This window comes from Mercenaria mercenaria, chromosome 15 (assembly GCF_021730395.1).
Source record: "Mercenaria mercenaria strain notata chromosome 15, MADL_Memer_1, whole genome shotgun sequence".
Lineage (NCBI taxonomy): Eukaryota > Metazoa > Mollusca > Bivalvia > Venerida > Veneridae > Mercenaria > Mercenaria mercenaria.
Genome location: NC_069375.1, coordinates 59,421,053 through 59,432,866, shown reverse-complemented (window position 1 = coordinate 59,432,866; position 11,814 = coordinate 59,421,053). Strand labels below are relative to the sequence as shown.

The following is an 11,814-nucleotide window of genomic DNA, read 5'->3' as shown; positions in this document are numbered from 1 at the left end:
ACATGAGAAAACCAACATAGTGGCTTTGCGACCAGCATGGATCCAGACCAGCCTGCGCATCCGCGCAGGCTGGTCAGGATCCATGCTGTTTGCTTTCAAAGCCTATAGCAATTAGAGAAACTGTTAGTGAGCAGCATGGATTCTGACCAGACTACGCGGATGCGCAGGTTGGTCTGGATCCATGCTGGTCGCAAAGCCGCTATGTTGGTTTTCTCATGGCACGGCTCATTTAGTTAATAAAATTCTTCTTTTTTTTCCCCTTACATTCTGTTTCCAAAATTCTTTTACTAAGCAACAATTAACAGATCTATGGTATAGATACAAGTACCATTAAATGTTAAATTTAAGCTCACATAACAATTTTTCCCTTATTCTTCTACAGACATGTACTTCAAGAAATTTCGTACACACTATAGAAATTTTACCAGCATATATAATTCTATCCATACAGTTATTATTTTCTGTTATAAAGTATTCTTGCAGAATAATATTTATTTGTTATTATCTGTGAAGAGAATAAGTAAGAAATTTCAGCTGATACGCTTTCAGACATAAGTTATAAACCGACTGAAAAAATAATGAAATTCTTCAACTAGTTTATAATGCTAACTAGTCACTATTTAGTATGATCCCCTTTGTGATCCAGCTATACACATACTGCTTCTTCCAAATTATGCAAAACATGTTGGTACAACTCATTGTCTGCCAGTTATCAAAAACAACAGTTTACTATGCATCATGTACAAATATACAACAGATTCCAATTTAAGTGTTCTCCACTTATTCCCAACAGAAACTAAATCTAACACGAGCTATACACACTGTTTCTCAGGTTACCAGCTAAAAACCCAACATTCAACACCATATTCAAATGTCACCAAAAATTTTGTCAATACCAAGTCACACCTGACTTCTTAACACAATGTAAAATTTTCCAAAGTGATCTCTTGTTTGTCACCTAATTGTTTTAAAAAGTTATACTATTTGCCCGAAATGTACTAAATTTAATTTCTTCCACGTCGTGCACATGAAGATCCCCGTGCAGCTCCACCCCCGCGTCTAGCTCTCTGCTCCTTTACTACAACTCCTGAGCCATTTTTGTCATCTTCTTCTTCATCCTCATTGATAGTGCTTTCCTCTTCATCATCTTCAATAGTTATACTTTCATCCTTGTCCTTTGAGAGATCAATGACGTCTTTTGAAACCTCTCCAGCATCAACTGAAATCATTAACATATTGTTGCAAATATAATCCAAGATATAGGAAATTATTCAATTCAACTGGACAAATGACCTTAAACATATTGCCTTCAGACAATTGCCATGATAAGAACATACAGTGCCTGCCCACTTAGCTCAACCGGAAGAGCGCAGATCTACGGATCGCAGGGTCATTAGTTCTATCATCAGGCGAGCCACATGTTCTCTGTGACAATCTGATAACAAGAGGACCATGATGGTCCTGAATCGCTCACCTGTCCCCACATGACCCAGTTTTGAACTAAGTATACCGTTGTTTTTTCTATTATTTGACATAGTGAGCTAGTTTTTGAGCTCATGTGACCCAGTTTTGAACTTGACCTAGATAACATCAAGATAAAAATTCTGACCAATTTTCATGAAGATCCATTGAAAAATATGGCCTCTAAAGAGGTCACAAGGTTTTTATATTATTTGACCTAGTTTTTGAAGGCATGTGACCCAGTTTTAAACTTGACCTAGATATCATCAAGGTGAACATTCTCACCAATTTTCATGAAGATCTCATGAAAAATATGGCCTCTAGAGAGGTCACAAGGTTTTTCTATTTTTAGACCTACTGACCTAGTTTTTGACCACACGTGACCCGGTTTCAAATTTTATCTAGATATCATCAAGGTGAACATTCTGACCAATTTTCATGAAGATCCATTGAAAAATATGGCCTCTAGAGAGGTCAAAAGGTTTTTCTATTTTTAGACCTACTGACCTAGATTTGGACCGCAGTTGACCCAGTTTCGAACTTGACCTGGACATCATCAAGATGAACATTCAGACCAAACTTTATACAGATCCCATGAAAAATATGGCCTCTAGAGAGGTCACAAGGTTTTTTTATTATTTGACTTACTGTCCTAGTTTTTGAGGGCACATGACCCAGTTTTGAACCTGACCTAGGTATCATCAAGGTGAACATTCTGACCAATTGTCATGAAGATCCATTGAAAAGTATGGCCCCTAGAGAGGTCACAAGGTTTTTCTACTTTTAAACCTACTGACCTAGTTTTTGACCGCAGTTGACCCAGTTTTGAACTTGACCTAGATATCATCAAGGTGAACATTCAGACCAACTTTCATACAGATCCCATGAAAAATATGGCCTCTAGAGAGGTCACAAGGTTTTTTTTATTATTTGACCTACTGACCTAGTTTTTGAAAACACATGACCAAGTTTCGAACTTGGCCTAGATATCATCAAGGTGAACATTCTAACTAATTTTCATGAAGATCCATTGAAAAGTATGGCCTTTAGAGAGGTTACAAGGTTTTTCTATTTTTAGACCTACTGACCTAGTTTTGGATCGCACGTGACCCAGTTTCGAACTTGACCTAGTTATCATCAAGATGAACATTCTGACCAATTTTTATAAAGATCCCATGAAAAATGTGACCTCTAGAGTGGTCACAAGCAAAAGTTTAAGGATGCACGGACGACGGACGCCACACGATCACAAAAGCTCACCTTGTCACTTTGAGACATGTGACCTAAAAACATTGTTTCTGAAATCAATCCTCAAACTCTGTTTCCTGTCGGGAAGTTCGCAGTTGCTTGTGGAGAACAGAACTGAAATACTGTTGACCTTGACACTGACCTACTGACCTAAAAATCAACAGGGGTCATCTGCTGGTCATGATCAACCTTCCTATTAAGCTTCATGATCCTAGGCCCAAGCCTTCTAAAGTTATCATGCGGAAACTGTTTAACTGTTCCGGGTCATTGTGACCTTCGACCCTTAAGTTGAACTTGACCTGTATTTTATGACGTTACACCTATGTACCAAATATCATTATAATTTGTCAAGCCTTTCAGGAGTTTTTGTCCGGAAACCAAAGGACCGACTGACAGACCGACCAACAAGCTCACTCCTATATAACCCCCAACTTCTGTTGTAGAAAAGCATTAAATCTATCAAACAAAAACCTGGAATAACACTTGTTACTCTGAAGATAAATTGTTGACAAATGCCATAAAGCTATCAAATATACTGCTGACAAATGACAAAAAATCTATAGATTAAATGAACTTAACATTGTAAAACAGCATTTAACCTACAACAAAGGCCACAGTTCTTACCAGTGCTATCCTGATGTTCATCTGCAGTTTCATACGCCGACTGCTCCTCCATGTTTGCTCCATCATCACTAGACTGGCTACCATTCTCAACTGGACTCTTCTGACTGGTATCCATATTTTTCTCCTCAGACTGTGTCCCAGCCTCAAACTGAGGCTGACTTATTTCCATCTTCTTTGCTTTCTCTTCTGCTTTTGCACGTTTTGCAACTATTGCTTTCTGAAACAGGTGTGTAAAGATTTTTAATTTGCTGTATTAGGTTTAACACTACTATCTTTCTTCAGTTTATTCAACAGAATATTTATTTTGTTGGTAACAATATCACATCAATACAATTATAGGTCATAAGGCCACTTTCAGGTTTTCCATGACGGAAGAAGACTCTAGGTGCCCTTCTTGGCATTATTTGCATAGGTGGTTATCAGGGCAGAACTAATCAGCTATTGTCAGCCAAACTAATGGCTTTCTCACATGAAAGAATTCTACAACCGAAAGGTCTGACCAATACCATTTGTTAGAGTCAAAAGGTAAGTCTAAACTGTCTAAAAAACTTAAAAGAACCGAGAATAATTGTTGGAAAATTTACACATTATAGGCAGGGCAACACTTTACACATACAGTATCTCTAAAACGGCACCTTCTGTAATACAGGATGAAACTTCAGTAGCCTTTGGAAAGCAAATACTCCACAACAACAGCAGGTATTTTTACTCTGATAAGACTGTTTTTACAGCATCTTTATACATCAACTGCACTGTATGATTCATTTATACAGCAACTACACTATATATATAATTATATATATACACACTGTCAGACTGTATGTTCACAGGATCACAATGTACAATAAATTCACATACTAGTAAATGCACAGTATGATATACATGAATTTACACAGTAAAAAGTAAACACTAACCTTCAGTTTATCAAAGTGAGTTTCGGACTGACAGTGGGTAACTTTGGCTGCTACCTCGTTATTGTAGAATTTATGGCAAAGTTTACAGAAGAAGCCGGACACTGGAACAACATATTTCTGACCTGAAAATGAACAAGTAGTAGTATCAGAAAATATTTATCTCTTGCCAAAGAACACTTTTATTATCATGCAGAGAACTCTGTTCTCTCCTTTTAAAACTGCACGCTTTTTACTCCTTTTATCTAACAGAGAAAAAAATTTAGTAAGATGCTAGTGTAAGACTTCTCCGTCATTATTTGAAAATAAAACTTAACAAATATTGAAAAGTTTTTACTTGCTTTTGTGAGTCATACCCTACAAATATGTTTTGCTTTTTCCATTTTAAGAAATATTCTCATCCGGACTGAAAATGCCATCCTAGTTCCCTACGTAAGAATATTGGTTTTTTTTTTTACAATTTACACAAATTTTCCTTAATAAACCTGTACACTGCAAGTCAGATCATCACAGTGAACAAGTGAGTGAACAGAAATAGTTACTTAGATACTAACTTACATTACAACAAAAACTTGATCGAAATATGCCAAGGCCAAAAATGGGCCTAACTTTGTACAAATGCAAGAAAGAGTAATGGAACCTGTGCAATGCATACCAGATTATCACAGTAAGCAAATGTGTACTGTTTCAATCTATTCCAACAAGCGGTTTCTGAGATACCACCTTATATACAATACCTAAACCAAAATGGGAACTGTGTGAATGGGTGAGTGCTATACTTATTTCTGAACAGTCCAGTTAAATATGGCATTATTGTGAAGAAATGAACAGACAGGTTTTGTATATACAACAGGAAATTTATCTGGCATTTTGTCTCACTATCTGACTCAACAAGACAGCAAGACAGTTTGTTTGTTCTGGGTTTAATGCCATTTTCAACAGTATTTCAGTTATGTAACGGTGGGCAGTGAACCTTACCAGTGTTCCTGGATTCTGTACCAGTACAAACCTGTTCACTGCAAGTAACTGCCAACTTCCCAAAATGTATTACAGGTGGAAGATGAATAATTCCAGACACAATGTCTTTTATCAAATCGTCACGGAGAACATACGCCTTGCCCAGGGCTCAAACTCACGACCCCAGAATCAGTAGATCTGCGCTCTCCCTACTGAGTTAAGCAGGCAGGCTGACAGCAAGAAAGAGAAATGAAGATAAAATCATTACTAAACTGAAAAACACATTCTGTCAACATAACTCACCAACAGTCAAACTAGGATCATACGTTTCTGGTACAAATGTGTCTTCTTCTTCACTTTTCACTGGCGTAATCACATCAGCCTTCGCAGAAGGTTTTGGAGTTGAGGTACTCACAGGCAATGGCTTCACAAAGAGGGAAGACTGAAAGATGAATTTAGTATACTTTTCCTAAAATTCTCAGGATGAAATTTCTAATTTTCTTTCACTTCAGTTATTTTTAACTGTAATTTTTTTATTCAAAGAGGTTCATTTCACCAGTCCTGTATTAACATGTTTTGTTTTTAAAAGACAGCAAACAAAAGCTACACAGTTTACTTATGTCTTTTTTTTAGTTTGGTCTCATTGTACACAGCATGTTTTTACATCTGCATTTTGTTCTAACTCACCTCTGCATCTGTATCTTTCTCTTTTCTCTCAGCATTCTGAAATAAGTATTTAATCAAATTAAGACTTTCACTAACTACAACATAATTATTAGAGGTAGTGTAAATCATTAATCTATCTATTTGTCTTTCTAAACTGAAATCAGCAACAAGGCCACGTTTGTTTGCTCCCCCACCCATCAAGTTAAAATAAGTGTTGTCGCCAATATATCACCTGTTAATATGAACATGTTTAACTGGATTTTATGAAGTGTTTACACAACCTTATTTATGGGTAGTGACTGTAGCAGTAGCAGAGATGGTAAACTGTTCAGATTTGTCATTACTAAGGGCTGTTGCCATGTGTATATAGGTTTGAATCCTCGTTCTGTCCCGTTTAGTTGAAATGGAGAACAAGCCTTCAACACATAACACAGCCCTTGCAAAACATCACGTGAATGCACTTCACTTCAAACCAGAAACATATGCCAGTGCCTATGGCACATTCTTGCTTTTTTTCAAAATGGGTCAATTGCAACAGTTAAGTAAACAACATTCTTAATAACATATTAAAGTACTAGTAACTGCACACCATTCAATAGTGTCAATATCAGTTACTGTACTGCTTTTCAGGTGATTCACCTTAATAGCACCTAAAAGTTGGGTAAATATGGTTACACAGCAATATGGTAATAGCATCTTATACTTGGGTAAATATGGTAAAAATGCCTAATAGTTGGGTAAATATGGTAGTACTGCCCTATAGTTGGGTAAATTTGGTAATACCATCTGATAGTTGAGTAAATATGGTAATAACACCTTTTAGTTGGGTAAATATGGTAATACTGCCCTATAGTTGGGTAAATACTGTACTATCGCATCACAGTTGGGTAAATACGGTATTACTGCCTTACAGTTGGGTAAACCTTATAGTTTAGGTTGGGTAAATATGGTAATACCACCTTATAGATGGGTAAATATGGTAATACTGCCTTACAGTTGGGTAAATACCATAAGACTTACCGCATCGTCCTCAAATCCTACAGCATCCAAGGTAACCAGTTCTGTCAGATCTTCCTCGTCATCCTCGGAGTTTAGTTTCTTCCTGTTCTGTATTTATAAATCACATTATATCCCATTTGTATAAAAGAAATCAGTGTAAATAACTGGGATATTAGGAAAGACTTACAGATCTTTGACAAAATGTTTGCACGATTATATTTCTGAAAACTGGCGAAACATAGAAAATGATAGATTCCATCTTTCATTACTTTAATAAACAAGAAATAGTAAATTATTTTCAACTAAGACAGATGCTAAAGAATGAAAAGAACTTAGAATTTTAAAGTATCACAGTGTATCTGAACAAGTGCATGATGATGTATTGAAGGCAAAATTGGTAGGATTTAAAAACATAAAGTCGGTAAGTTAAGTGCTAATGCACTCCCTGCAAGAAGACATTTTTTAATAGGCATGCAATAGTACAAGCTTCTAAGATGAGCCTAAAGCTCAGGGGAAACAGACCAGTGAATAAGGTTTTGCTTGCTAAACACAGAGGTTGCTGGTTCAAACCTAACGTAAGTCATCACTACTGACTTTTCTACAAAGAAGTCAGAAGTGTAATTTCTTCACCATTGACTGAAAGTAAATTAGTACAAAATAAAAGCCAAACCTTAAAGGAATAACGATACTCAGTTTTTCTTCATCAAGTGGTTCTGGTAAAAGAACCTATTCCAAGTTACATACAGTATGTATTTTTTCCAATCTAATTCCAAAAAGTTCTGCCAGAAAAAAATTCTGAGCAAAATAGTAGCTGCCTTTGGGTGTTCAAGCAGAACAATCAAAAGATAGTGCAAGTACCATTTAACTGACAAGATGACAAACTTCAGAATATAGAGTTTTTCCCAGTACTTATTTTTGTTTGACCGATATCGTCATATTTTTCCCGCATTACCCTGACGCAGACCCATTCCCAATTTTGGAGGAAAAAGTGGTATGGACAGTCTTTTGTTTTAATGTAAGTTTACAATATACATGTATTTGCAAGTGCCCACCTGAATATGATGGTCAGTTTTACAATGCTGTACAAACTTCCTTGGAGATTTAAACTTCTGATCACATAATTTACACTCAGGCCATGAGTCTTGCTTCATTTTCTGGCAACCATATGAAATGAAACAAAGAAATTAAATTTTAAAATTGAAAAAAAAACAAGAGCTGTCCGTAAGACAGCCAAGCTCGACTATTCGAAATATTGTCACAGAAGCTGGAAATTATTACCCAAAATGTTTAATATCAAAAGAGTTTTAAGTTCAAAAGGGGACATATCAGAGTTATGGGACTTGATGCTATCAACTAGTTTTATAACCCCGAAGAAACATGTTAAGTTTCAATTCAATATCTCCATTAGTTTTGGGGATAGTAACTTGCATGTAAAACTTTAACCAGAATTTTCTAAGTCCAAAAGGGGGCATAATTTGCTCAAAATACATGTTAAGAGTTATGGAACTTGACCCAGTGAGGTTGGTCATTGACCTAGAAAAAGAATAAATAAGTTTCAAAGCTATATGCCTTTTGGTAATAGCTGTATGTACTTGCACGCAAAACTTTAACCAGGATTTTCTAAGTCCAAAAGGGGGCATAATTTGCCCAAAATACAAGTCAGAGTTATGGGACTTGGTGCTATCAACTAGTTTTATAACCCCGAAGACACATGTGAAGTTTTAATTTAATATCTGTAGTAGTTTTGGAGATAGTTAATTGCATGTAAAACTTTAACCAGGATTTTCTAAGTCCAAAAGGGGGCATAATTTGGCCAAAATACATGTCAGAGTTATGGGACTTGACCCAGTGAGGTAGGTAATTGATCTAGAAAAAGAAAAAATAAGTTTCAAATCTATATGCCTTTTAGTAATAGCTGTATGTACTTGCACGCAAAACTTTAACCAGAATTTTCTAAGTCCAAAAGGGGGCATAATTTGGCCAAAATACATGCCAGAGTTATGGGACTTGACCCAGTGAGGTAGGTAATTGATATAGAAAAAGAAAAAATAAGTTTCAAATCTATATGCCTTTTAGTAATAGCTGTATGTACTTGCACTCAAAACTTTAACCAGAATTTTCTAAGTCCAAAAGGGGGCATAATTTGGCCAAAATGAAGGTCAGAGTTATGGGACTTGGTGCTATCAACTAGTTTTATAACCCCGAAGACACATGTGAAGTTTCAATTCAATATCTGCATTAGTTTTGGAGATAGTAACTTGCATGTAAAACTTTAACCAGAATTTTCTAAGTCCAAAAGGGGGCATAATTTGCTCAAAATACATGTTAGAGTTATGGAACTTGACCCAGTGAGGTTGGTTATTGACCTAGAAAAAGAATAAATAAGTTTCAAAGCTATATGCCTTTAAATGATAGCTGTATGTACTTGCATGCAAAAACTTAACCAAGGTGTGACGCCGACGCCGACGCCAGGGTGAGTAGAATAGCTAGACTATTCTTCGAATAGTCGAGCTAAAAAACATTAAAAATTTTCCCATGTTATGTTTGCAGACTAAGAACAACAATTTAGATTCTCATTATGAATTGGGAAACTTTTGCTAATAGATCTGAATTATCATGTCTTAATGATTAATGATGTCAGCAAAAATATTCTCAATATCACAGAATGTGTTTAAATTCTCCCAAAGAAGTTTGAACAAACTACTGGACATTAAAAGGAGGAGCAATAAAGTTAAGACTGTAGAAGAGGTTAATTCATAATTATTCAAGATGTTGCTCATCCCTACTTCGTTTTCTTTTTGTTTGATCTAGTGTTACATTGAAATAATTTAGGTCAAAATTGTGGCAACTTCTGATGATAGAGGAAGACTCCAGGTGTCCCTTCAGGCTGGGTAAAACCACAGATCTTCAGTAAGCTGGCCAGGTGGCTCCCTCACAGAAAAGAAATGTACATGCTAAGCCAGATTTCGAACCAACAATGGTGAAGGGATAGTGGGCTTAAGTCCCTTTCTTCATCTTGAACATCCTGCTCTATGTGAAGTAAGCTTCTACAAATTGTTGGAATACAAATTTCAAAAGCAATTATCTTTCACTGATCAAGTTTACAAGAGTAGAAGAGATTTATAAGTGCTTTAAGACATTATACGAGCAGTTTCTGCTCAAAGCATGAGAATGAAAGAAGTTGGTTACTAGACAGTATATGATACTGGTATAACAAAACAGGGAATAAAATGGAACCTTGAAGCACAGATGGACCTGTTGTGAATGTTTTACAGGTTTTTCAAAGATAAAGATTAAACAGAATGCGACTATTTACTGATTTTTTTATACAAAATGAAAGCATACTTGACAACAAAGGAGACAGAAATGTTGTATTGGTATACAAAGTAATACATGTATTTGCTTTATATGTATATTTTCTGAGTGATTTCTTAGGGAAAAAGCAAAACATACATGTACTCTCCTTTTTAAGAGTTAGTTGTAAAGTTTTGAGGAAGAAAGTTGCTTAAAAGAACTTTCTAAATGCATGGAAGAAATAAGAAATAATCTGGACTGAAACACATCCCTGTTTAACATGCCAATCAGGGTACATTGTGTAATTCTTGAGGATGAAATAAAAAACCTATAGGGTGAAAATCCCAAGGGACCAAAATACACAGAGACAAAGACATAATTATACCTTGAGGTGCCATGCACTCCGGAGATGTTTCACATAGTCCTGATAGGTATTGAAAGTGGACACCTTACAGGTTTTACAGCCAGCCTTGCTGCGATCCTCTCGAGCCTGGTGCGCCAAAGAAAATAGAACATCCGGCAAAGATTAGTTGTAGAACAGTTTGATAATCATGATACATAGAAATTATGATTATAGTGAATTGAAGATTTCGGTTTGATAAAACTTTTCTTCAAGATATTAAAAGGTCCAATCGGTAAGTATGCAAGTGGTTGATACTGTATCAATTTTGTCACTTACACAAAAGCATATCCATAAAGAAGGTAAAGATGTAAAAGTAAAAAGACACAAGGAATGCTGACAATATGACACAATGTGAACATTATAATACTACATTTAGCAGTAGTACAGGGTGTAACACAAGGAAATCCTGTTAAATACATCTTATTGCACTACAAGAGTGAAAATAATAAAAGTATCATCAATTGCATATTTATGGAAGAGCATATCTGAATAGAATGATTGCCAACCATAAGACAAAATATCTACAAAGAGTGAGACAACAGTATCTTGAACAACATATCTCATTTTACTGACAGGGTAAATTGCTATACTTTTCAGATTTGTCTATCAAAGTGTTCATCTGAATAGAAGCACCGTCTATTGAGTAAAAATAACCATTATCTTCTTAATACTGTGTAAGACAAAGAAATTCTGTTAAACATATCTTTTCCACTAGAAGTGTATTTACAGAAGAGTATATCTGAACAGAAACAGCATCAAATGCTTTTCAGATGCTTACAGTGTAAGACAAAGAAATCTTCTAAGGCATATTTTATTCTACTACAAAGATGGACTGACAGAGCTTTCAGATGAAAATATGACAACGTGTTTGCAAAAGTGTTTATCTAGACAGAAACTTCAACTGCTGTAAAAGTAAATAAAATTATATCTATTTACAGCAGGTAATTCAAGCCAGTGTAAAAGGGTTTACCATTCCCACATAATCTATACATTGGATACAGGTATGTATATACTGAATACTGTTACCATTAAATGTGATTTCAAAAGACTTATCGCTTATTAAATAATGTACATAGAAAAGAAGTGAATGCTGAAATTGTCAGACACAAGTCCACTTGATGTTGCTGAGGTAAAGTCTAAAACAAACTTTCTCACTAATTGGACGAAAATCTGGTAGGAGTAGAGTACTTAAGAAAATGAAGAATGGACAAAGAGTTCAAACACTTCTTGCCTCCAAGGTCATCAACACCC

General features: G+C 35.6%; 1 protein-coding gene across 4 annotated transcripts in view; it reads right to left on the bottom strand.

The window, feature by feature from the left end:
* Positions 1-239: 239 nt before the first annotated feature.
* The window catches only part of LOC123555829 (myb-like protein X), a 53,948-nt gene continuing 42,373 nt past the window's right edge, over positions 240-11,814 (bottom strand). Inside the window, exons 10-17 of one of the 4 annotated variants that reach the window (XM_053525344.1) lie at positions 10,546-10,650; positions 7,919-8,020; positions 6,888-6,974; positions 5,889-5,924; positions 5,505-5,643; positions 4,248-4,369; positions 3,334-3,550; positions 240-1,219 (exon numbers count right to left, since the gene is read on the bottom strand). In XM_053525344.1, the coding sequence (XP_053381319.1) occupies positions 1,005-1,219; positions 3,334-3,550; positions 4,248-4,369; positions 5,505-5,643; positions 5,889-5,924; positions 6,888-6,974; positions 7,919-8,020; positions 10,546-10,650 (1,023 nt within the window). In that variant the 3' untranslated portion in view covers positions 240-1,004. The remainder of the gene's footprint in view (positions 1,220-3,333; positions 3,551-4,247; positions 4,370-5,504; positions 5,644-5,888; positions 5,925-6,887; positions 6,975-7,918; positions 8,021-10,545; positions 10,651-11,814) is intronic. The other 3 variants (XM_053525345.1, XM_053525346.1, XM_053525347.1) reach the window with 3 other exon arrangements.